The sequence below is a fragment of the Aplidium turbinatum genome, chromosome 18 (genome assembly GCF_918807975.1).
Source record: "Aplidium turbinatum chromosome 18, kaAplTurb1.1, whole genome shotgun sequence".
Lineage (NCBI taxonomy): Eukaryota > Metazoa > Chordata > Ascidiacea > Aplousobranchia > Polyclinidae > Aplidium > Aplidium turbinatum.
Window position 1 is genome coordinate 7,379,673 of NC_137489.1, and position 26,780 is coordinate 7,406,452.

At 37.0% G+C, this 26,780-nt stretch overlaps 2 protein-coding genes across 2 annotated transcripts; both read right to left on the minus strand.

The window, feature by feature from the left end:
• Window positions 1-1,116: 1,116 nt before the first annotated feature.
• LOC145787739 (zinc transporter ZIP10-like) lies at window positions 1,117-18,213 on the minus strand. Its single transcript, XM_082599547.1, has 14 exons — window positions 18,122-18,213; window positions 15,325-15,624; window positions 14,548-14,713; window positions 13,717-13,779; window positions 11,390-11,562; window positions 10,653-10,811; window positions 9,715-9,808; window positions 7,616-7,707; window positions 7,164-7,233; window positions 6,644-6,730; window positions 5,885-6,013; window positions 5,261-5,440; window positions 4,807-4,898; window positions 1,117-4,267 (listed from the first exon to the last, which is right to left on the minus strand). Exons 2-14 carry the CDS (start codon window positions 15,526-15,528, stop codon window positions 4,130-4,132), a joined length of 1,647 nt encoding a protein of 548 aa, XP_082455673.1. The 5' UTR covers window positions 15,529-15,624; window positions 18,122-18,213; the 3' UTR covers window positions 1,117-4,129.
• On the minus strand, window positions 17,660-23,317 carry LOC145787943 (uncharacterized). Its single transcript, XM_082599782.1, has 7 exons — window positions 23,281-23,317; window positions 21,027-21,111; window positions 20,332-20,500; window positions 18,921-18,975; window positions 18,575-18,657; window positions 18,122-18,285; window positions 17,660-17,674 (listed from the first exon to the last, which is right to left on the minus strand). Exons 3-7 carry the CDS (start codon window positions 20,333-20,335, stop codon window positions 17,660-17,662), a joined length of 321 nt encoding a protein of 106 aa, XP_082455908.1. The 5' UTR covers window positions 20,336-20,500; window positions 21,027-21,111; window positions 23,281-23,317.
• Window positions 23,318-26,780: the final 3,463 nt, after the last annotated feature.

The following is a 26,780-nucleotide window of genomic DNA, read 5'->3' on the forward strand; positions in this document are numbered from 1 at the left end:
CATTTTTTATTAATCAGTGTTACAAATTTGCTATTCGGGAATTGAAAAATATCTCTAATCAATATAATTTATTGCGACCGGTGTCAGAAGAGCGACATTCCCCAGTCGTGAATTTAACATTTTCGTTCTAAAGTTCAGTTCGTTCGCTTGCAAGTCTAATTTCGAATGCCTGTCCTTTTTAATTCCCCGCTTACTTCATAATATAGTGCCTTTTTATCAGTAATAGCCTATCGTGAGAATTATTAAGCGAACCCAGTTACACAATTATATCGCTTCAGAAATACAAAAATGTGGTGAGCCAACTCCGTGAGAGTGGCATTTCTGGGAAAGCTTGGCCTAGATTCCATGAGAACAGAATATAGGTTTTGAATTTGCAGCGTTGAAATGCATTTTGCAATTCTGATAAGTTTCGGTTAGGCTAAATGTTAAAATGTAAATTTGTTAGTTAAAAACATGGTACATGTTACACACTTCCCTCCTTACGGCAAAGTAACAGATGAATCATATTACAATAACTCGGTTATACAAGATGCAACTATGTACAGATGTGTGGTTATAAGATACTTTACAACAAAATTAACAATTGTAGGCTAACAATATTAGTAACTTAGGGGAAGACGCATGACCCCCTTCTTACGTGGGATGAGGAGATTAATCGCACACATAAGCAAGTAGATAGGTTAATACATACTGCTGTAGCATTATACTGTAGCAGGGGTAACACTCGTTTATCATAAGAGATGTAAAAATGTAAAATGGACCATTTGGTCCGCTTTGCCCCTGGGCTGGGGAAAAACAGGCAACAATTTTTTTCAACTTGTAAGTTTAGAAAAATTTGAAAGGTGGACTTGAATGATTTTTGGCAAGAAAGAACCTTTATACCTAAATAATAAACAAACACAAAAACCTAAAACTTTCATAGCGAAATTTCCAGAAAATCAATTTTTTTTTATCGTTTTTGTCCACTTTCCCGTTACATCAATACATGTTGGTGCAAACATCTTTCTTTTTCACATCTCACAATAAAAATTTTTGGCATCAAAGGCTCAAACCCGAGGTTCAAATAACAAAGATTTTTGAAAGCCTCAGCTTCATCATCATAATCAATCGTCGGTTTGTTCCCCCCCCTTATTTTTATCGAACCCAAGGTTTGCTATGACCTGCAAGCTGTCCACACCTAGCTTTAGCTATTTTCAGCAATTTGTTTTTGCTATTTGACAAACTGCGTGAGGTAACATGTAGCCTAAGCATTGCTTCCATGCTATAGAATAGATGAACAAATATTCTATTACTCATGGAAAATATTTATACGTTTTATTGGCAGTTCGCAAACTAGTAGACAACACAAGTGAGCTGCATTCAAGTACTACAATTTTTACAAAAATAAAATACACAGAAACAACACTTTCAAACTAAAACAATAATGCAATATTCATTAAATAGCATACTAAAGGTATTAGAAACTTCAGCAATTAAAACTTACAGCATTAACGAGACAGGCTTAAATAAACAGTTAAATATAAGATTACTTTCACTGTCATGATCTAGTGTACAGGTGAAAAGTCTACAAATTCGCATTTTAAGCAACACAGAGAAATGTTTTCTTTCACAATGCAACATTGCTAAGCCGTCAGCATTGAGAAAACTTATTCAAAATTGTTCGAAGAAACTAAGTTAGCATATAGCTACAAAGTAGCTTTGAAAAGTTGACATTATTAAACATTGGAAATAAACCAACACCACGGATTTAACAAATATGATTTGAAAAGGTAAATAGGCTACATATAAGAAAATAATTTGAAAGCTTTCGGCTTCCATACAATCTTTACCAGAAAATATAGACAAGGCGATGCAACAAGGCTGAGTACTAAATTAACTTTGGTCACTGGTAGCCTACTGCCTACTGGAACCGCAAACGAAAACGTTCGAATTATATTCTTATATTTTGATTAAAATAATGTCAGGCAAATCTCTTTGTTGCTTTAACTACATATTTTCAAGTGCAAAAAACGCAGACTATGCAATTGCACAATGCGGCAGGAGGAGGACCGATTTAACAGGAGCTACAAAACTAAGCCAAACAAACAACTTGCAAGCAGCAGACCCAGACAGCAAAATCCGTCATTTTCACATTGATTCAATGTCTGCAGACGTTGAATCAATGTGAAAATGACAGCTTTTGCTTTTAGGTGATGATTAAACTTCACTTTTGTAACTTCGCCAGTTGATACAGCGTTACGAGATAACACAGGCTTAACGTTTCTCACGTTAAAATTAATCACTTCATGTTTTCAACATATTGTCGGAGGTGTAATAGAGCAATGCAATGAGCCTACCCAGCCTGTGAAAGTTGCCATTTTTACATGATTTCAATGTCGCCAGAGGGGTAAGCTGAAGAACGGAAACGTGAACACATAAGCCTGAGTGATGCAGAGCAGATACTCTTTTGGGACCACGATGCGACCATTGTTAGATTGTCCATTCACCAAGAAGAAATTGTCTGTGGTTTACTTACAGCAAAGGGTTAGAAATAAACACACCCTAGACAGTAAATAACCGTTTTTTACATTGGTTCAACGTCTGCAGACGTCTGCGGAAGTTGAATCAACGTTAAAAACGTCTGATTTGCCATCTGGGTCGTTCGAAAAAGTGTAGTTCAATTATATTTGACATGCAGCCATTGCAATAACTTATGCTGGTAAAAGCAACAATGAATGAAAATCATTAATTTTGACACAGTGAAATCTAGTCATAACACAATTGTTCATACTCACTGCGACACCACAAGCTGATAAAATTTGTTTTGTCACATACGTGGTATCACCATCTTTGCGCAGTATGCTACACAGATTAATCTAAACTTGACAAAATCACAGAACAATTTTGACACTGTTTCATTTCTTTACAACGGCAATGCAATACAGTAATACAGCATGCAAAACGTCGCACATGTAAAAAGATCAACGCGCATCATTTAATTTTACGTCTTTTGACACCACGTAATTATTAAAAAAGCTGGAAATATCTACTACGTATTATACAAAAGTACGACTGATTGTAACCAACTCATTCTGCATTTGGAAATGATGAATGATTAGAAATGATGAATGATTATCACGTGAAAAACAAGCAACTTATACTCGCTTAAAAGGCTACTGAAAAGTTTGGGTGTTTCTAGGACAATTATATCGTTTCTAGCACTAGTTGCAACTTTCAATTTCATCAGATGAACGTTGCAATTAGTGCTAGAAACATTAAACTCGCTTGACAAACTCGTAAAGTTTTACAGCGACAAATCAGTTCGTTTTTACAATAATTCGATACCTTTAGATGCCGAATCAATGTATAAAAGACTAAGTTTGTTAGCTGAGTGGCTGGTAAATATATTTCAAAAAATAAACTTGAAAATTCAGCTTTTTCTGTGTAAATGAGATATGGCTCACTTTGATGGCCTCAGCAACATAATCTTGATGATGTCACTAATACAACACCAAAAAACAACGTTTTTTGTGGGAAATAGCTAAACCTGCTTCAACACAGTGCGCATGGTGATGCAGGAAAATGAACGACACAATGATTGGCTCTTGAGTGTATGTTATAGACTTTTAGTTGGTAGCGTGACAGACAGTTTGTGTGAGGGAGAAATAAAAATAGGTGGATCAACGCTGTGAACCATTACCTGTTGCCAAATGAACAGTTCAATGTTATATCTTAACGCAAGATCAACGTAAAAAGAATCTACTTTCAAGGTGGGTTAACTTTACAACAAGAAAATAAGCCCTTTTTATATCGATTCAACGTCTGTGGACGTTGAATCGATGTCAAAAGGACAGATTTTACATATTGGACCTCCGTTATTGATGCTGCTTCTCTTTGCAAAAGAAAGTTGATATGAACAGAACAAATAGCTTTGTGGAATGCAAATATGCTGCACCATCAACATCGATTCAACATCAAATAAAATAATCGGCCGGTTTCATCAAAAGAAACATCGCATGGCAGTAAAGCCCTTTGCAAAAACATGAGACAACTTAAAAATGCCCGTTCTACACTGAATCGCAGTATGTGTGTAGAAGCAGGTCTGCAAAATGGAAGTTTTATCAATTCTTGCTCTCCGGTGTAAAAAGCTCTAAAAAAGTGTCATAAAGGCTTCTTCGTACCATGCTATCAGCAACATGATGATGAGACCACTTAGGAAGCCAATGTTCTGGTAGATAAAACGGTAGAAACCATCCTTCTCTGTACATTGTCTCAACATTTGTGGAAGCTGAAATAAAAATAAATCAACAAAAATTTATGGAAAAAACAAACAGATTAATTTGTAGTTTAAATTTTTTATTTGTTTTGTTTTATTACGGTTTAAATTTCTTGGCAATATGAACAGTTTTCGTCGTCTTTTAAAAAAAAAATAATAATAATGTTGTTTCGTTGCCACTTCCAACCGAAAACGAAAGCCGTAAAAAATTCCGAACGAGGAAGAATAGTATAATTATGAATTGGGTTAAAATTTAGTTTTGTTTATCGACGAACAACCGTAGCCAACCGGTTCTTTGACTTTTACAATGTGGAAGGCTAAAATTTGTAACACCTTTTGAAATATTGACAAAACAAAACGTTATTTTATTATTATGTAAAACTTTTTTGTTTTCACTTCGTTTCGAATTGTAGCCTATTCACTATTCACCTTGTGAAAAAATCCGTTTTAAACCCTTTTCATAAATAAAATTTCGTTTCGTTTTATCGTGATAGAAAAAATGGCTTCGACCGACCCACTATGAAGAGAAAAAACGAAAATTTATAACTCACCATGTCAACCAAACCAACATAGAGAAAACCTCCGGCAGTGACAGCAAGGATCCAGAGTTTGACGGAAGTTGTGTATTCACCGATCAATAAGCCTGCAGTGCATAGTGCATATAGTAGATTGAAGATGGTATATGACACTTGATAAAAAGAACCATTTTTCACATCCACCATCCAAACAGGTTTGGTAGAGAACTTGCTAATTAGATATTGCAAATACGTTACTGGCGATTGGGGATGTTCAAATATCACGTGACACAATTACTTCTTTACCACTGCTTACTCAAACGAGGTTCACAGATATACCGTACGTAAAAATGTTCTGCTTGGTTTTAGTAAAGTCTTCTTTTCATGAAAAAGTATATCTCAACGTTACATGAAAATACGCAACGAAAATTGCAACGCAGCAGTACAAAGTTTTTAATCTTCACACTTGTAACAATAAAAAACACTTTACCTAACACAGCACCAAAAAACGCCAAGCAGGCGCACAATCCGTTGTACATGATCGCTTTTTTAATTGACATTCCAGCATCGATGAGAATAGCAAAGTCGCCAAGTTCGTGCGGCAGCTCGTGGCAGAATATCGCCAGAGAAGTGCTCAAGCCAGCCGAGACACTGCTACTGAACGCGGCTCCTGTACATTGAAAATAGTAATTGTGGCACGAGTAACACTAATATGGGGTCCAGGGGCAATGCAACTACCTTTGAGCCGGCCCGGATTCATTTTAAGATCAGAAAAGTTTTTAGGGTGTCTAAAAACGAGGAATACACTGCGTAGTGCGTATGCTTTTAAAAGTTCTTTTGATTTCTTGAGATTTCTCTTGGTTGGGTGGGCTTTTTATCTGTACCGGGCCCAAACTGTCCTCTCAACGGCCCTGGCTCTCACTGTACCGTAAACGTTTATCAATCTAAATTGAGTGTTTATCGTCTCAAAGAATGACATCCTGTGTGTATGATGGACCAGGGGAAGACTTTTGCTTTGTTTCTTTAGTTTTATTTCCTACAACACGTTCATAAATGTTAAAATCACCAACATAAATCTTGTTAAAGTCAGTGTCGCTATGATTTTAAAACTCACCTATAGCCAAGCCGTCACTGAAGTTATGCAATCCATCCCCAGCTATTATCATCCAAGCAAGATCTTTAATTCCTTGAGCATTCGCCATGTCACCATGGTGATGGTGGCCATGGCCGTGATCGTTGGCTTCTGTTTAAAAATATACCGTACATGATTTTAAAAATTGCAACAGGTCTGCGAGAAGTCACATGGCTTTAAAAATCAAACCGCCGCCCTTTCGATTGCCGTTCCAGGGCTCTTACCACTCGGCTATGCAGCCCGACGATTTTCACAATGTGAAAATAATGAAGCAATAAAGCTATTGTCAAACAAGTGAATACATTTTACAAATATGTGGAAACAAATGTTTGATCTTTTCAGTAACATATCAGTCTATGTGATGGGCTGCTGTACAAGTTGTCCAAGCTGACATACCAGAATGCATAGCTCAATCGATTTTTATTTGCCTTTACAAAGCATTTACATATCCAACTTTTTATTTCCAATATTTGGAAGTTTAATTCCAGCAGTTTGTCATCGATTTCAACGTTGTATTTTAATGAAATATGAAGTTTATGGAACAATCTGGGTCCTGGGAAGTTTTCGAGTTTAAAAACTTTAAAAGTACAAGTCTGGCAACGACCTAGCTCTTTTAATTAAAACTTGCAGACCTGGTAAACAGCAGTGTACTTTGCTCATTTCACCAAGGGACTAACTTAAGATAAATATTTCAACATTAACTGTGAATATATTGTTTGAAATGCTTCAAAAGTGCTTTACCTTCTGACTTAGTTTCGCTTGTCTTTGATTCATTCTCGTCAGTGGTGCAATGGTTCAGTTCTAGAGGATAGGATGGAGTTTGGCTCCCTGGGAAGAAGAATAAACCGAATTATTAGAAATCAGTAAATCATTTTGACAATGACTGAATCAAGTAAAAATATTTCAAAATAAATGTACATCGGTTCGCCACAACATTAAGTGTTTTGATTTGGTTTTATAATTTGCTAATGCGGCTTTAATTTTAAAGGGAAAAATAATTTCTTTTCTTTGTAAACTCTCAAACAGTCTCATATCGAAGATTTGCAAAGCTTTTTGGCTTGTAAGAGCCGAACACATAACTGTTTCAACAAAAATTTACTATTCTTCGTTTCGACGTAAATTTTTCTCACTTGGTTCGTTTCGTTTTAAAATAAATTCTTTCTTGAGAATTTCAGTTTGTCTCGACTAAAAATTGCCTTTTAACAGCCGTACAAAATAACTAACATAATTGCCAAGTGATCAAAATTTGCTATGACCTTACCCGTATTTCCATTTTCAAGAGGTTTCAATGAATTAGAACTTGACTGTGACGACATTTTATATGCGGTGTTCTAGAATCAAAGTACAATTATTGAAAAAAACATAAGATTTCAATACTGGCGATACTGTTCATTCGAAAATCAAAAAAGTTAAGCTAAATTTGAAATGCTAAAACAAACTAATGTGCACATTGTGCAGTGCTAGAAAAATGTATCATTTTTTCTGGTCAACAGATCATATGTAATACATTACATTTTCAAGTTTACAGAATTTATTTTTGGATGTAGTCCAAATCTCTCCATCTAGTCTCTTATTTTTTGTATAACTGTGTAAAAAAAAAGGTAAGTAACCAAAAGTTTGTTTTCACTGTCGTTACAAGCTCACGCTGCTCAGTGCTAACTATTCCATTTGAACAAGAATCTTGGAACAAGAAACTTGGAACCATGAACTCACCGTTGACGATATTCCACTGTCGGTTGATTTGATGATGACGTCATCGCCCCTATTGGACAACGACGGGTTGTCTGGTGTGTGAAGAAGAGGATCTGCAAGAAACAACGCAATGCAGTTGGCTGATATTGATTGATTGTGGAAGTTTTATTAGATACTCGGATTGAGATAGCTTTGTTAATAGTATTGTCTTAGTAGTTTCATGTGCTTGAAGAGAATGTGAGCCACCCGGTCACTGAGAGTGACCGAGTCGTGTTTGCGCTTTTTGTTGAAGTGTTGTTGCCGCTACATTGTTCTATGTACTAGGTGTCCCTAAATAGATAACTGTCCTTGCTGATAGCTACACATCCCGAGAGTAGAACCTGTGTTGCTTTATCTTATTCGCAAAGTAATGTGTTTATCCACCGAGCTATCGGGGCCACATGAACTTGACAGTTGCCTGGCTATCCACATAACCAATCAGCAGTTTACAAAAGCGCATGTAGTTTCAGTAAAATAGAGCTATAGGATTACCGAAAATTTTATTATTTCCAACATAAATCTTAGAATGCATGGTAGTCTTATGTAAGATGTTTCCAACCGGGGTAAATTTACCTGCTTTCTGAGATAAATTCCCCAATCAAAAATATAAATTTATTCCCTAGAAGTGCGGTACACTATCAAGAAGGTACAGTTTTGAAACACGCATAATAAAGTGTAAGTGCAGGAAGAAAATGAAACGTTACTTTTAGACAATAAGTCAGCGAGGACTAGATGAAAAAAATTTAAAAAAAGTTATTGCATGGGCAAAAATGTCGTAAGGTTTTCAGGCGCAAAACCAAAACCTCTTGTTCATACGAAGGATTATAAAAGAATAAGGTGTATGTAGTTTGTCGAAACATCTGTTTTATCTTTTGACTTTTGACATAAGCCGACCCATATTACAATAAAACAGTGGATGTACGGTCTCAACAAAGCATAATTTGAAATTAATTGCAAAAGCTGTCTCGCTTTAGCATTTGTTGATTAACGTTACAAGGCTTTTTAAAAATTTTTTTTTAACTATTTGCGCGTGGTTGAGGCGGAACGAAGAAGATTATCTGGCAAAGCAACCTTAATCTTGCCTCTATATGCCCTCCGGTTGTAAACAATATTGTAACATTGCCATATGACAGGTTGAAGTATTTTTTTGTTTATTGTGGCAAGTTGAAAAATTTTGTAGTAAGAGCACACTCGTTAGTCGAAAGCAAATTGTTTCAAAACAATTATTGCTTCGACGATACAGATACAAAAAATTGTGATTCACATAAAACCAGCAGTTGCAAAATATTGTAGGGAAGATGATCGATTATGGGAAATTTCTTGCTTTAATTCTAAATGCTCTTTTGAACTTTAACTTTGACAATTTTAATTATCAGTGAAGCCGATGAGCCCATTGACATAGGCTAATTCTGCTTGCCGTGGATGGTCGTGTTGAGCCCATTAAGTGTCATTTTGAGTAGACTGTGGATTAACTGTCTTTGCGTGCTGTTCACTTGTGCAAGTCATGCTAAGACCTGGATAGGGCCTTTTGTTCCTTTGTTTGCAATGTCATGTGTTTATCAATTGAAACTGCAAGAGAAAATGCAACTGAGCTGTAATTGAACAAGTGCTCTGATGCCTGAAGCCAATGCCTAAAGCCGACGTGTCGATTTCATTGTTCACTATTGGTGAAACTGCGTTTCTGTCCGCAGTTCAGTTTGTGCAGGTTGTAGTGAAGATGTTGGTTTAACTGGTTTGGTGTTAACTTTGAATTGCATTGTAGTGTAGTGATTTATTTTGCAAATTCAAGTTTTAAGTTTAATAAAACCAAATCATGGTTACAACAGCAACTAAAGCAAGTTACGTGCTGACAGATTCGTTCAAATTTCAGGTCATGCTTGAAAACAACCGTTAACGAAATTAACCATTAAGCATCCAGCAAAACTTTGCAGCCTACACATCGTTTCAACGTCAAGCGTCACGCAAGCTGGGATAAATGTTGCATTCATTCTACGTCGGTTCATCATTTGAACACATCAAATCAACTCAAAGCAGCCGTTTACACGCCGAGTGTATCATTCATGTAAAGTAGATCTACTTACCATCTACGTCTGTTCGGACTGTTAAGAACTCATCGCTTTTGCTGGGCGTATGCACCACGAGTTTTGGAGTCACATCTATGGAGGCCCTGTACCGCTGCAAATATAAGAACACATCAATTCAATTGTAACGTGTTCTCTTGCAAGCCTTCTCCTTAAATATTTGGTGGTTATGTTTGAAGCCAATAGAGGCTAGAAATATGACTTTTTCCAGATTGTTTTAAAATTTTCAGTCGTTACGCGCCCGGCTAACAATCAAGCAGCGCTGGTTCGACTCTCGGGGTGTGCGCTTGAGCAACGCATTTCAGGCCTGCTCTCCATTCAGCGGCACCTAATGGATGGAATAATTTCCCGACAATAACACTTCAACAATCGGAAAACTTCACTCTGTCAATCTCGGTAACCGGCCCTGAGTCAAGAGCCTCTACAAGTATGCGAAACTACCAGGAATAACCAATTAAGGCTTAGTCAGTCCGAGGATAAAGATTCAAAACCAAACCAGTACTGCAATAAAACAGTCGTATGTCAATAAAACAGTCAGTCGCTTTAATACGATCAAGCTCATCATCGCAACTTGAATTTAACGCACATGAAATTCTTCACACAGCAATACAAACTGACACATCCCTACGTCAACAAGGCCAAAATCAATGGCACAGTCTCGCCAATGTCATAACAACCAATCAACAGTGCTTATTTCTAGGTGATTTTTGTCTCTGTCAATTTACCGTTGCAATTAGCCTACACTACAAAAATAAATTTTCGCTTAATAAGCTGTCGAGATGTAGCCTACATTTTGCCTTCGAACGTTTTCTGCAAAATTATTGAAAAACTAAGTGGTTGTTTGCAAACCAAAAACTTAGCTGTTTTAATATTGAACTACAATCCAAGATCGTAAAGAATAAGTAAAAAGTCGGTTATTTATTTTGTTTGTAACTCACTCTCTTTTGCCGTAACTTTCTAACCATGCACATCATGCTTTCAAAAACAAAAAAGAAATAAATTCCAAGTACGGCCACAAGACTTTTAATGATTTTATCCTTTTCCTCATCATCAGCTTCCCCGCCATGGCCATGCCCCTCCTCGTGTTCACCAATTGCCTGGAACATAAACAATTGCAACATTAGTTTGAAGGAGGCTGGATGTTCACTTTTGTGAGCTTTTGTCTTTCACAAAAAAAAAATCAATACGATTTAAATAACCATAGAATTTGGTACAAAAATGAAATTTTATAAATATTTTCAATTCATTTTGTTTTTATTTCTGACCATTACAAAAAAAAAACAATATATGCCAAACATAGCAGAGGTCTAGAAAAACAATTAAGCGTTTCCAAAAACAAAATCAATTCGTACTGTCTCAATCATGGCTATCTGGTCTCAATGCCGATTTTAATCAAAACTTATAAGTTGGTTGAGTGTTTGAATCACTCTTTATCAATTTTATTTGTTGTCAAGCCTAATTGTTCACTATCACTTGACGGCATTTTTCTTGAACATTAACATGTGTGCGAGTAAGTAGAGGCTTGTGCCAGAGAGTGGCAAACAAAGCTAAGATTGGTACACCGACTACAATTTCAATACAATGCTGTATGTCTCATGCAAAGTATAAGCTAAAAGACGTCCATTCATTACATTCCATTACGTAACTGTTGAACACAGTATAACATTATACTTACATGGGGTAGCAGATGCAGCAAGGCGTCACCTATTAAGGTTCCGACAGCCAAAGCTACAAGGAACGAAAGCAAGCGATGGAAGAAGTTAGATCTCCCCATGAGAGGAACAATCATAATGCCTACCACGCTCAAGAGGCTGATGATTGCGACTGACAACAATGTGATCCCCCACACTGTGAAAGAAGAAAGGTTTCGTTTTTGTTACGTGATTAGCTGAAGATCTATTCAAATATTGTATGACGCCATTTTTTTTACTTCTTTTTACTTACAGGAAAAGACGCTAAATCTTAGATTCCAAAAGGGTGCTATATGACATTTACACGACCCTTATGATTGATTGATTGTGAGAATCTTTATCCTTGGACTGAGAAAGCTTTTTTTGAAAGATTTATCTTGGCAGCCTCGCATACTTGTGGAGGCTTTGAACCATTGAAGCAGGCCCGGTCACCGAATTTGACAGAGTGAAGTTTTCAATTGTTGATTGCAAGATCACAATTCTTATTAAATTGAGGTATTATAACCTATCGTTTTCTTTTCTTTTTTTATTTGACATATCCGGGACAACAAAGAAAGTACAAATAGGATTTTACGATGTGATACACGAGAAAATGCGACAAAACCCTAGAAAAGGAAACAAAGAAACACAGACGAAGAAACTTCAAGATCAAGCGGTGCTGGTTCGACTATCGGAGCAGGGCCGTTGACAATATTTCTCGGGTCCGGTACCAATTTATTTTCGGGCCCCCTTCATTGACAATGTTATGAATATAAAGGTTGTGTACAAACTTTTATTGATGTCGTTTAAGCATAGTCGTTTAACAAATCTTACGCAATCTTAAACATTTTTGAGGCGCAAAACTTACTATCTCTACCTAGCGGGTGCTCTTTTGAACTTTATTTGCCACATGGCGCTAGAGTATTGCTTCCCAATTCCATTGATGTTTCACTGGTCATTCTAGGCTCACCAGAAGAGAATTTACAGCAGTGCAGACAGTCAGAAAGTTTTCAGTTTGATTTGGGAAAAGTGTTTGAGTCTAGGTCAAACATCTGCTGCTTGCTGCAATCTGAAAAGCGGTTTTGATCTAATTTTTAGTGCAGAAATAGGAATAGCAATCTTACCTGTGTTATTTTAGTTTTGAGTTTGAACAAATATTAGCCTGTTTATTTTGAAATTCGTGTTTTGGGTAATATTCGTGGTTAGGGAAATCACTATACTAGACTAAATTCTTATTTTACTGTTTAGTGGCTGAAGTGGCTATTTTACCACCTGAAAGCTGAAGAGGGCCCGGTACCCAGAAGGAGACCCGGTACTTTACCATCTGACGACTGAAATGACTGTTTTAACCTCTGATGGCAATTCCTTTAGATCTGATTATATTAAGATCTTGATAATGTTTGAAGTCGCGGGGAATTTTTAAAATCCGAGCCCCTTAAATATTCCGGGCCCGGGTCCAAAAGTACCACCTAGACCCCCCTGTCAACGCCACTGTATCGGAGTGTGCGCTTGAGCCATGCCTTCAAAGGATAACTCTTTATGCAGCGGCATCAAGGGGATGGGATAATTCACAGGCCACAAGACTTCAACAATCGGAAACTTCACTCTGTCAATCTTGCTCACCGGGCCCTGCGTCAGTGATTCAAGCCTCTACAAGTATGCGAAACTACCAGGATTGAGCACCCAAAAAGCTTTCTCAGTCCGAGGAAAAAGATACCCCCAGTCAATCAAAGGACTTGAAACACACCCGGACTCCTGCTTTGGGTAGAATAGTGTTGTGCACGTCTACACGGCTTCGACACTAAACATGGCAGATGTACTATGTAAGCGAGAACATTACACTGAAAGGATTATTGATTTAAAAAATATTTACTTTTAAATCGAATTATAAAGAAAATTCGTATTGTAAACATGACAGAAGCAATTCATGGGCAATCATATCGCAAGAGACGATTCAAAAGCGCTTAAATAAGCTACATATAAAGTCTCTCTCGAGCACCCTTTAACGTTCGCGTTTTGTCGCTTCTAACTTTTTCTAGACCCCTACGATGTTATGGCAAGTGACCCAGACAGCAAAATCGGTCATTTTTAGATCAAATCCATGTAAAAATGACGGATTTTGCTGTCCGGGGATATAGTTGTTTTTTTGTTTAGATGGTCGCAACTAAAAAACATGACTGAATAAATACTGCTTTTGCAATGATAGCTCTTAATAATATGAAAGAACATTGCAGCCAATACAAACACTCTGATGTGGTTGATTGTCATTTACAACACAAACTGACCTACGTTACTGCTGCAGAAGATGTTGCCAAAACAGAGATAAACTTACCTTCCAATCGAGATCTTTTCACAGCTTTTACTTCCAGCAAATCGTGTTTGTGATTGTGTTCATCTGTGCATATTAAAAAACAGGTTAATATTTAAACTTCGATACAATGTCGTAGCACGTTAAATCAACGCTAAAAAGGCAAGTGGGTATGGTGGCTTTGTGGTTTGAGGAAACATATGTTTGAAAACAAAAATTATATTGAAAATACAACTGCGCTTTGCAGCATTCCGAAGCATTTGTTGGCCCTCAACTTCTTTCCAGTCAGAAAAACAGTCATTTTCACATCAAAATAACGTTTGTACACCTCTGCAATGATTGGAGGAAGCAACGACACAACAAGAGCGCACGCTAAACGTAAAAATGACCTATGGAGCTGTTCAAATGTCATATGACACAAGACACCATATTATTGTTTTTCTTACACAATTCCATAAAACGCCAAATATTATCCCTTTTTGACAATCTGCTTTACATGACGCAACATGAAGTTTCCGACTCCATACGAAAGGTATGTAATGACATTAGAACAGCTTCAAAAATGCTGACCAACTATGAAAAACACCGAAACCTATCTTATGCAACAATAACTATTTATGTCACTGTTGACAAATTGTGTTTGCAAGCAGGACCCACCTTGCATTACTAAGCAGCAACCAAACTAGCACCATCCTTCTTTTTTAAATCGATTTAACGAGCATCAATATTGCAGGCGTAAAATCAATGTAAAAAGAGCGCATTTTTCAGCGGAGAAGTTTGATATCTTTACGCCACTAACATTCAAGCGATGTCAAAATAAGCCTGTTTTTCCAAGCTAGCAGTTACCACGCTTACCTGTATAATCTATGATATTGGCGGAAGGACAAAATGGAGACGATAGCTGATGAAGCAGTCTTGGAAGAATCAAGTAAAGATCTGGCAGAGATATTTTAACTTCTTCGTGTGCAACGTCCGGAAAGTATTCATCAAGCACATCGGAAGGATGCTTGATGCACTGATACTGAATCCGAAAGATAACAAGTTGTGTCAATACAGTTCAACTCCGGGTCGTTTTGGATGCCATTTTTGCATCTTTGTTAACTCTGGCAAAGTTGAAACTAGAGGTTATGCAGCAACAGAATGGCAACAAAGATAGAAACAAAAATTCTAACATTAAACTTATTTTGGGAAAAATGTCAAAAAAACAAGCAACAATAAAGTTTTTCACATTTTTTACTGCTGCTTGGTAAATTTGCAGCATTTTTGCCATACCTGAGGCATTGCATATTTTTCTAAACGCATGCTCAGGCTCTAATCTCATGTGTAATTAAGATGACAGGGATAACGATTGTGTACGCGTGCACGCATGAACGCCAGAGGCACATTGTTGGACTGTTCAATGCGAATCAGACCGTTGATCTGACGTCACGTTACGGAAGACCGGGAATGAAACAACTTTCTTTACTAGGAAAATTATTTTGAAACGAAACTACGGGAGAGTCTCATAGTTTTAGTCACAATAGTGTGTATTTTTTTCTTGCAAAGTGGAACCGTTGGTTTGTCAGGAAAACATTCCCTCGGTCTCGGACGCCTACAAATTTTTGCAGTCGAACACCTTGAAATACGACTTACCATTCCGGTCCAGTTGTTATTATCTTCCAAATAACCGATGACGTGTTCATTGGGATCATCTTCATCAGCACCATCGTGCTCTTCGTGTACTCCCGCGCGTTTGACGTCATGATTTGATACGTCATCAGCTTCAAACTCATAGTCTAAGTCGACACTTTCAGTTGTACCATTTTCTATTGATTGAAACATTCCTATTTGTTTCATGAGCGATTCTAGGTTTTTTGAACTCAAGAAGTCGGAGCCAGGTGTTTTGTACCGAACGAAAATCTTTTGTGTCCACTCCAAACCTTTATTTATATTCTGCAAACAAGCATCCATTGTAAGACAGTCTAATCAAAATTGTAGCTAATCTCTGTCTATCTATTTCCTAAATCCAGTCAGCAAAACCAAGTTTTGTTGGCTGAAAAGATGGATTGACGATGCCCAAAACTTGGCATAAGTGGTAGCGGATACTGTTATCAATTTGAGAGGCTCATTTATGTTACCCCTCTTACTTGGTACGTGGTACCTAATGGTACAGTAACATCCCGGTTAAGTTCGCACAAAATTATAACAATTTTATATTTAACTTTTACACAAATTTATTGTTTACAATTGATCAAAAATGTCAATGAAAGTTAATTACGTCATCAAAGAGAGAATTAACAAGCAGCGTTATAACGCTGAAGTTCATGATTTCAACATAACTTATCACATAGACCAGGGGTGTCCAAAGTCCGACCCGCGGGCTAAATCCGGCCCGCGATACGTTTTTGTATGGCCCGCGCTTGTTTTTGTACAATGTTTTATTTTTGGCCTGCAGACATACAGAAATCGTATCGAGTCAATTTGCATTGTTTTTGAAACAAATGACAGTAGAGAAATTTATCACAAATGGAGCCCTGCACAACACATTTTCCAGCTTGTAGAATGCCACTGAGGGGTTGCTGAAATAAAAAATATGCAGCAGTCCTGGTATCCCTTGCTAACGAATTCAACGACCGCTTCGGAATTTTGCTGCAATTGAAAAAAACTTATTGTTATTCACTTCGCCTTTCTGCTTGGACCCTGATGAAGCTCCAGCTAACTTGCAGCTAATTGAGCTTCTCTGCGATGCCAACAGCAACATTTTTCTTTCGTGCCCTTTTACCAGCAGCTGGATATAAACAAATTTCCAGAAAAGCAAAAGTTTGCAAAGAAAAGTTTGAGCTTGTTAGGTTCGACTTCAACATATCTGTGTGAGCAGACAGTCTCGATTATGAACTTTAACAAGAACCCTTTGAGATGAAAGCTAGCAATTCCCGCCGCATGATATTTTAAGCTTGTCGACCTCTACTCTTCAACTAGACTTGACCTGGGTATTGAAATCGTCAATTTCATTTTCCACACACAGCTGTGTTTTTTAATTTTTCTGGATGTGTTAAGTTCTCATGGAAAAGCAGATAACTTATACAGCCTAACCTATTAGCTACAGTATAGTACAGGGGCGTCCAACCCGTGGCCCACGGGCCACATGTGGCCCGCGAGAAGGTTCTGAGTGGCCCGCGTAATATTTTTCGAAATGACTTATATTATATAATCAACTCAATAGCCAACGTAATTTATGGCGAACTTACATTCCGATAAATTGGCATTTATTGTTTGCTTTCTTTCTTTATTACTCTATAATCCCTAGTTCAAGGGGTGCGCAACTGTTCAAGTTAATTTTATTGTATCACAATGCACATTGTTACGCATTACATTTTCCGCATTGTTACGTCCACCTTTTTCCACACAATAGTACTGGTGCTTCAAGAGGCAGTCAATCAGCAATATTTCTTGCTTTTAGCGAGAGAAGTTCAAAACTTTCTATTGCTAGAATTTTACAAAAAAAATTGTTTCTTAAGAAAAAGATCAGAGGATTCATAGATTGGCAGTTTTCGTGACATCATTATTCGGCAGCACTTACTTGTGCGAGCAAGTTTTTTGTGGATGAACCTAGGGACAGCTGGACAATACATTACGGGACGCTCAACTCCGCTGTTCCGGCAACATCAGAAGGGTCAATTGCCAATTTGACATTTTTTACGCTTTGCTGCTGGCTTGTTTTCAACTAAAAACCTTAAACCACTTTAAAACCAACTTCACTCTTCTTATATAACCCATAAAATGTACAAACACATTTTTAAGATTGGAATTGGGTGTGAAGGTTTTATATAGAAATTATCAGACAGTCATTTTTAAGATTACAAATTAGCAGTAAATACTCAAGTGGCCCGCGCAACCATTCGTAAAATACATGTGGCCCTTTGGCCAAAAAGGTTGGACACCCCTGGTATAGTATATCCCGTGACAGCCTATTTATCTAAAAAATACTTTAATCTGCATATTGCTGTGTTGTACGAAAATGACATTAAACAACACAGTATTACTGTATATGCATCTTTACGCTAAACAAGATTGTTAGAGGCTGTTGGCCTGCGGGCACTTCCGCAATATCAAATCTGGTCCGCATGAGAAACAGTTTGGACACCCCTGACATAGACTGTCAGCTGATGCGTGTAGCGTGTTATGCTGCTCTCTTTTTGCGTTAAGTTTTACATTTGCCACGCATATTCTCTAAGTTCCTACAAACTGCTGATTCGTGTTGCTAATACTTTTAGTGAAGCAGTTCAATTCTCATTTTGAGAGATAAATGTTACTAATTTTATATCAGTGTAACTTTAGCGACCGTCGTGTCATTATTATTTCACAAACCATAGACCAAACTCCAAGTTATCAACACTTTTAATCCAAAAAAAAACTTAAAATTTAACTTACAACAATAACAAAAACATACCGTTTCTGAGGAATTGTAACGGACTGTACATGCATTCTTTTCACATTTTGCTTTCCACGTTTGGGAAGAAATCGATGTGAATTTCTCTTCAGTAGATGGGACGGTGATAGAATATGCAGGTATAGATTGATCAGGAGGCACACTGGTCGAATCGTTGTATGAAGCTGAGAAGAACGTTTTTTTTTAACAAGTTTTGTAGCTGTTGAAATAAGAAAATAGTGCCATTCCATTAATATTGCAAGAATTTTATTTGAATGAATCATTAGGGCCATTGTTATCGTTTTTCTGCATTACCTTCATACAACAATACATATTTCATACTACAGTAGCCTACGGAAAATAAAGAACAAGGTAACTAGCAACCAGTAGGCCTAGTAGGCTGTATCATTTCATATATAACCTACCTTAGGCTAAGGAAACATAGCAACATAAAGTAGGGACTTAATTCTTTACCTTGACCTTGTAGTGTTGAAATGACTTGAAGTAACAAAAACATTTTCACATTCCAAGACGTGACAAAACCAGGGTGTCTGTAACTAAGAGTTTATATAATTTTATTTAAATGTTATAGATGGTGGCGGTGCTATGTATTGTAAAAAAATAAAAAAATAGTTGTAAAAATATCATGCCTAGCTATGCAATAATAAAAATTATCTTAACATTAAAATTATTATCCTAAAATTACTGGGTTTAAAAAAGAGTATATGAGCAGTCACAAAGACAACTCCTGCAGCTTCAATATCGATTCAATTCATAGTCACTTATATCACAGCAAAATATAAAAAAATTTCCAACATACTTCATTATTGTCCATGATCGTAGCAGCCTCATGGGTGATTGATGGCATTCTGGAACTATATAAAAGTGAACGATTTTCAAACAAATTAGTTTCTATTGTTCTTTAAAGGGGTATTAAAGGAAAAACCTGACTTGGCGATTTTCCACGTTCTTTGTGTTTAACTTGCTACCATAAAACGATTTTGAATAAAATTTTGCCCCATTGCGGTCTGATCAACATTCCGCGCGTACTTTTGTCAGAGCTTTCAAAACCAGAATGGGCCTGAGCAGCGAAGCGTGCGACTGTACAGTCTACGTAATAAAAGACGAGCAATCAGCTAATCACGCAACAGTTGTTACTGCCGGCGATTTAACTGTAGGCTATATATGTATGTACATCAAAACATCAAACAGTTTGCTCAAAACCTCAGATCTGATGTTAAAACATCAGATGTTGTAAGTGGCTTTTGTTATTGCTGTCTTTTGTGACGTATTCTCGAGCTGTGTTTGCACTTTTTGGTCATTTTGAAAAATAATGAAAATAAATGAAACATTGGACTTTGGGCCTTGCCAGTGCCATTGAAAACAATTTTTTTTCGGTAATTTGTTTTGAAATGTATTCTTGAATATTCAGTTTACGCATTTTAATGCTTAATTCCGGTTTGAAAATTTCATTTAGTATGCCTTTAAATGCAGTTTAAATGTTAAATGTTAATTACAAGGTAATTACAACGACATAGCCCAGCATCCTAGAACATCATTTAAGCAAATAGTTATGAAATAGTTTCAGTTTTTATTAAGTTTTGTGATCAATATAACCCCAACCCAGAGTTCAATTTAAAAGCAATAAAATTAAAGCACTTATGTTTGAATTCTTTTTGCAACAGCAGAGCAGTGAAGCACTGCCATCTGGTCACGCAAACGCAATCAAAAACAAAATAAAGTTATTCCCTCGGTGGTGATTCCCCAAATTCAATCATGTTTTCTCATGTTTTTGATCATTCTTTTCACAAACTGTTAAATGTAGCCTACTTAGGGCACATTAAAATAATTCTAAGGTACGTAATTTTACCAAAAAAGTCTGCTGGAAAGAGTTATGCAAACTATTTGCGTAAATGATAATGTTTATTTTTTTTTCCTTCAGTGAACTGTTCATGTAGCTACAGCTAATAATTAAACCTAACCAACTTAAAGTTTTTGGAAACTAACAAAACGACAAATCATATTCCACAACCGTAAAAAGCTTTCACAGCAACTTTAGAAAACTATCTAAGCTTTAAATTAAATACACGTAAACTAAAGTAAAAAAATTATTTAACATGCAATAGTTTACTTTTGAAAGCTCAACAATAATTACACAAACCTTTGCTGCTACTATCAACTTTACATTGGATGAAAGCCGACATTCGGCAACACTAAAAACTTTCACTCACCCATTGTTTTACACACGAAACGCTGATGAAAAATCTTCGTACTTTCTGCAAAGTGGTGGAGGCTCGTAGTGCCGTGTGCAAATCCAGGAGGTGATTGATGAAAGGTCGCTTGGCGTTGCTTTTATACGACACCTAACGGTGGATTTCGGGTTCTGTTGCAACGATTATTCTGGATAAAAAAAGGATAGGCTATTATTTTGATGAATCACTGATCGTTTTTTTTCTGGAATTTGTGTACGTTTATAATTTTTATGACATAATCTTGTGCAATGCATGGAAAAAATCAAAACATGCTATCAATAGCATTTTTCCCAAATTTTATAACTTTTTGATAAAAAAAAAAAAAGATCGGGAACAGAAAGTTTCAACAGCTAATGCAATAACCTACAGCTGTAGGCTACAGGGGTTAGACTTAGTCTTAGACTCTGGGAGGTTGGGCTATGTTAAGTCAACGAGTAAATGCTGAAAATGTTTTAAATGCAAATTTCTGAAGCTGAAATCAAACTCTTTTCAAAATCCACTTTTTCAAATAAATCACCAACCTGTTACCTACAGTTTTTAACTTTGGCTTTAACTAACTTTACATGTCAAAATAGTGGAATATAACCACATTTTTTTGCTCACAATAATCTAAACTAGTTTTTAGTAATGGTAACCTTTAAGAAATAAGCTTTCCAATTTACTCAAGTCTGCACCTTGCATAAATGTTCCAAGCAAAACGTACCGGCCGAGTTTTTTTGAAAAGTGACTCATGAAACGAAATGACATCAATCAAGAAGGCTAAAATCAAATTAGAAAAGTTGAATATAATACAGAAGCTAAACCGTTGGGCCAAAATTTAGATATCAAGGTACTCCTATTAAAATTGTCAGCCTATGCATCATTCACTAATGTTGTCACTATGAAATTGCAGCAATAGCTCACTAAAGCATAACGCAGAAACCACTATCTGTTGTGCTTTCCGGTGACACGCCCCCATGGCACGTTTGAAATGCTCTGATTAAAGTTGCTAAAAGTAGATTTTTTGTCATTTGTTTATTTTTGTAAATATACAATCAATCAATGACTGATTTTTGTCGGCATTGATAAGCTACAAACCCTAAATAACTGCAGTCATGAAATCAATGTTTAACCCGGAATGCCAAAGATACGGCCCGCAGGGAAAATTTCTGCGGTCCTGCTGGACCATAACCCATATAAGTTGATACAGCTTATGCTGAAAACATTTTTCGGTTCTAGACTGACTTTCCAGATTTTGTACATTTTGAAGAATATTCATTTCTAGATCTGCTGAATGTCATTGAGCAGATGAGAGCTGACATAATGAAAGGGCCTTAGTTTTATCAACAACAAAAAACAAATCATGTAAAAGCACTGAAAAAAGAATTTCATGTAATGGCACAAAAAAGAAAAGAATTTAATAGCACAAAAAAAGAAAAGAATTTCATGTAATGGCACTGAAAAGGAAATCAGTTCGGTTTTCGAAAGATTTGCATAGCACGAGTTTAGTATCTACATTTTGGGCTCTTTATTGGTTTGATTAAGCGTTCCAATCATTTTGCTTCAAAGCTTTCGAAGAGCTACTATGGATCTTCCCTAGCTTTTGCATCACAATCAATGGTGCAAGAGGATAATTTGGAGACCGAAAACGCTCGGGATTGCTCTCTGACCGGGCCTGCGTCAGTGATTCAAAGCTTCTACAAGTATGCGAAACTGCCAGGATTAAACTCTGCAAGAAGCTTTCCCAGTCCGAGGATAAAGATTCGATCAAATCAAATCAACAAATCTGAGCAAATTCTTATTTTTTTTATTACATTTTTCCAACTTTGCAAACGTATGCGTGGCGTGCATCATCTAGCGATGAAATTTTTTTGTCCGGTGGTTTGAGAAAGACTGCACTTTGATCTTGCTTGCTTTTTTTACAATTTATCATTCTTACCGCTTGTTGTAAAATCCATTTTCTGGGAGTAATTAATCAATCAATTAATAAAATGATTGTTATGTTAGATGTCTTTTGTACGTGTATAAAATAAATAAAGCAGCTTTATCTATAAGTTATACATTTTTTTGTTTTCCGCAAACTCAAATTTTAAAAGAAATTACTGTGATAATGATAATTATCTTCGTAACATTAAAGCGTCAGTCAAAACATCCTGAAAAAACACAGTTTATTTTGTGATTTCTCAAAATTTAGGTCCAAAAATATGTTTAAGTTTGTTTTAATATTGATATCAGGACTCATATTATTTTTGAAACATATGTGAAAACAGACAACATTAAATTCAACCACCGGTATCCAAATTGAAAATTTGATTCAAATATTATGTTCAAATAATATTTTGAATTACATTCTAGGCCACCTAAAATTAAAAAATTATAGTTAATGACAACTCAATGCTATAGCTTGTTATCCAGCGCTATGTCTATCCTAGACATGGTCTATCGTTACGGTAATATTCACTGTTACAATGGACAGTTTCCATGTACATGTAGCCTACTGTGTAATACATTTTAAGTTGTGAAACGGCCTTTACCAAATAGTTATTTGTTGAAACACCTTTATTCTTAACTCTGAATGCCTCACTACGTTATTTGCAGCTAGTTGAAGAGTTAGAGTAAGATTGAGAATAAGCTACATCATAAAACAATCTAGCATGGTAGATTACAAGTCAAAGCTTGTAACTTATTGCTCTTATGCACAACGGCTCCCAAATTCTTGATTTGATAAAGGAATCCTGATGCTGCCTTACACTCCCTTGATGACTAACTCTATCCTGGCCTTTCATTGGCAAAGTCATACAAGCATTGCAAGCACAAAGGCAGAACTGCCATTCATTTTACGAATAAAACTATGAGACTGCAATCGAAAAAATCTGTAATATCTTCAAAAGCTAAACATTTTATCCATTTACTGATCTTGGCCAAATATTTTTAGTTCACATAACTTACCAAACTTTTCTTCTTGGCATCAGTGTTTGGATTCAACTTACCCTTCTTTTTAAGGCCATGAGCTTTCACAGACAAATCGTTTATACACTGTTGCTGAATCAAGAAAAGAAAGAGTTGTTAAGGTCCTAAAAAGAGTTGTGCTAACCAACTGTTGTTTTTTTTTTTAAAAAACACGATTGCCTCAGCGTTTTCATAGATGAAAATCGTAGTTTCGTTCGTATAATCAAGACTCGCTTGATTGCTCAACTATGTGTTGGTCTAACTCGAAACCCAAAATCTGATTTACGCAATTTTATGAATGTAAGAAAAAGTCGACGTGTATCTGTGGTTTGACATGTGTTCAACTGATATTTGCTGAAAAGTTGTCTATACGCCCAATATCCTGCCACCGATGTGCTTCGTACCACTACAAAAGCCCTCATGTGAAAATTGAAACTTGACTTCATCTCATTCAGTTTTGTCACTTTCTTTTATCAGTAAGCAACACGGTATTTCTTCTAGTGTGTGTTAGATATGTGCGATTTCATTGGTATGACAATATGCTGTTTCAAAAGATGATATTCATATATTTCTTGTATTTTTGGTAACGTTTGCGATATCAATGTGGCGCCAACTGCTAAGCTGTATAAATGCGCACTGTGCAGTGATTGAACAATATTGTGAAGCGCTGCTCTAACTAATGAAGCACCGAAGGTCTTCAATTGTCAAACTGATGGAGCTATGCATTATAAAATTATTTTATACGTTCCCTTGCTGCCATTTTCCGGTTGGACTTTGTCTTGGGCTGCAAAAATCAGATGCGTCGTAACAAACATAAATTTACGTTGCAAACAATGATTGTACGATAATTGGCGTTGCATAAACGTAAAAAATGTTGATTACCTTCTGGATTTGTATTTACCTGGGTTAGCTTGAGTTTACCATCCACATCTTAGTTATAAACACAGGGTTCATTCAAAGTCATTTAAACGTCAGTTTAACACAAAAATAAGTGCTGCCATGTGGACAATCAACGGAAAGAGACATTCTGCGACAAAGTGACAGATCATTGTCTCAAAAATAATTAATAAATACCAAAATTATTTTAATACTTGAAGGCTTCCTAAAAATCTGGTGGAATGACAGAGGAAGTGCGAGCATGCTTTGAATGAGACATTTGATTAAAAGGTGAAAATATAATCAACCAACTAAAATTTACTTGCAGTGATATTTAATCAACAAGTTTGCAGTTTACAGCACATTCAATTGTAGGTTAAATAAAAGTTCTTTTTAAGCGACGTGACTGATCTCAGTAACGAGTCCCGAGCTTGGTAGATTAGGCTATGCAACTGCCAAAACGTCAGTCACACTCACACCAAGTATTGTCTGTCCGTCAAACAATAACATGCTTGTGACCTTGTCAACTGGACACACATTTGTAACTTTATTGTTTTGCTTAATTGTTTTGAAGAGTATTAAATATACAAGGCACAACGTCCAAGTCGATAGACGTGGTCCATAAACATGGAGTCATAACCAAATGTTTTTCGCTTATAGCCTAGGCCTACTTGAAATGCGTCATGCTTAAGCAAACTCGGGGGCTGAGTGATTCAAGCGCTCGTCTCTGCGCAATGCGAATGTAGCCTTTTAAGAGTTATGTTAGACTTCCCGTGACAGCACCGAGTATTGAACCCGAGCCGGTTGAGTGGGGCACCACTGCACTAACCGTTGAGCCAATCTATGCGCAATGCGAATGTAGCCTTTTAAGAGTAACGTTAGACTTCCCGTGACAGCACCGAGTATTGAACATGGGCCGGTTGAGTGAGACACCACTTCACTAACCAGTACGTCACTCAGTCAGAATGTCGCCTTTTAAGAGTTATGTTAGACTTCCCGTGACAGAACCAAGTATTGAACACGGGCCAGTTGAGTGAGACACCACTTCACTACCCAGTACGTCACTCAGTCAGAATGCAGCCTTTTAAGAGTTATGTTAGACTTTCCTTGACAGCACCGAGTATTGAACACGAGCCGGTTGAGTGAGACTTCACTGCACTAACCGTTAAGCCAATGTATGCGCAATGTGAATGTACCGGTAGCTATTTAGGAGTTTGGTTCGACTTCCCGTGACAGCACCGAGTATCGAACACGGGCCGGTTGAGTGAGACACCACTTCACTAACCACTACGGTGACTACGCCACTCAATCAGAAAGTAGCTTTTTACGAGTTTTGTTACACTTCCCGTGACAGCACCGAGTATCGAACACGGGCCGGTTGAGTGAGGCACCACTGCACTAACTACAACGCCACTTCATGTATATGTTAGACTTTCTGTGACAGCACCGAGTATCGAACATGGGCCGGATGAGTGAGACTCCACTGCACTAACCGCTAAGCCAATTTATGCACAATGGGAATGTAGCCATTTAAGAGTTATGTTTGACATCCCGTGACAGCACCGAGTACCGAACACGGGCCGGTTGAGTGAAAAGTAACGCAATTCTGCTAAAGGATGCAGCGCAAAATAAAGCATCTTACTATTGTTATTACAGTATATTAATGTAGAATGTAGAGTAGATGATTAGACCAGGGGTAGGGAACCTTTTTAGTATTGCGGGCCACATAAACTAAAAATTTCGAAATTTTATTTACAGATAAAAAATGCAGCGAAGTAGACAATGATTTATTTCACTTTCACAGCTAGTAGGATGGCTGAAAGTTTTTATTTTTGATGAGTCGTGTGATTTCTGCTGACACGGAAGATGTTGCAACTCTTAACTGCATCTCCACGTTTTTATCAGTTGACCGGTCTGGAGCGAAGCCCACTTTCTATTAGATTCAATAGATTCAATTTGGAAAAAAATCTGCTCGCAACGGTAGGTGCTTCCAAACAGAGACACATGTTTCAAAGCATGTTTCCGCACGACTGGAAAATCATCAGCATTTACAGTATGTAGCGTTGATAAAAGTTGAGCAGTGGAATGTTTTGGTACATCGCTTTCAACGTACCGTCACTTTTCAACGTACTGGCCTTCTGGATTAACTAGTCATAGAAGGCCATTTGTAATATACCGAGAATGCAGAGTCTACTCTTTTTTGAGCCCTTGTTTCAATATATTTTGGGTAAAGAAATTTTGACGCGGGCCACATGGAACAGTCACGCGGGCCGCAGGTTTCTCACCCCAGGATTAGACCAAAGTCTTGCTACTGTACATTCAAGTTAACGTTTCGATGAAATCCTGGCAAAGCTATATGATTGGCAATTGTTGGACTATAACGCTTGAGTAACATTGCAAAGTGACACTATAATCATTCTATCTCAGTTTTGCTTCTTGGAAAGCTATGTTTGCGGCTGACCCGCATTTCTACAGCAGCACAGTCAGTGGCGTAGCCAAGGGGGTGGTTTTGGGGGTTACAACCCCCCCTTTGGCACGCGTGTGACGTCACGATATTGAGAATGATGCTTTCAGTCTAAAAAAAATTGCTGGGTCGTCAAAACCCCCCCCTTTCAAAATTCCTG

Excerpts from the sequence above, each read along its gene's own strand:
- LOC145787739 (XM_082599547.1), bottom strand. The coding sequence starts at position 15,528 with ATGAAACAAATAGGAATGTTTCAATCAATAGAAAATGGTACAACTGAA. Across the intron at positions 13,780-14,547 it reads CAATATCATAGATTATACAG|ATGAACACAATCACAAACAC; the intron begins GTAAGCGTGGTA and ends TAATATGCACAG. Across the intron at positions 6,014-6,643 it reads AAGCGAAACTAAGTCAGAAG|AAGCCAACGATCACGGCCAT; the intron begins GTAAAGCACTTT and ends ATTTTTAAACAG.
- LOC145787943 (XM_082599782.1), bottom strand. Across the intron at positions 18,658-18,920 it reads CGATCATGGACAATAATGAA|TTACAGACACCCTGGTTTTG; the intron begins GTATGTTGGAAA and ends ATAAACTCTTAG. Across the intron at positions 18,286-18,574 it reads TTCAACACTACAAGGTCAAG|CTTCATACAACGATTCGACC; the intron begins GTAAAGAATTAA and ends CGTTCTTCTCAG.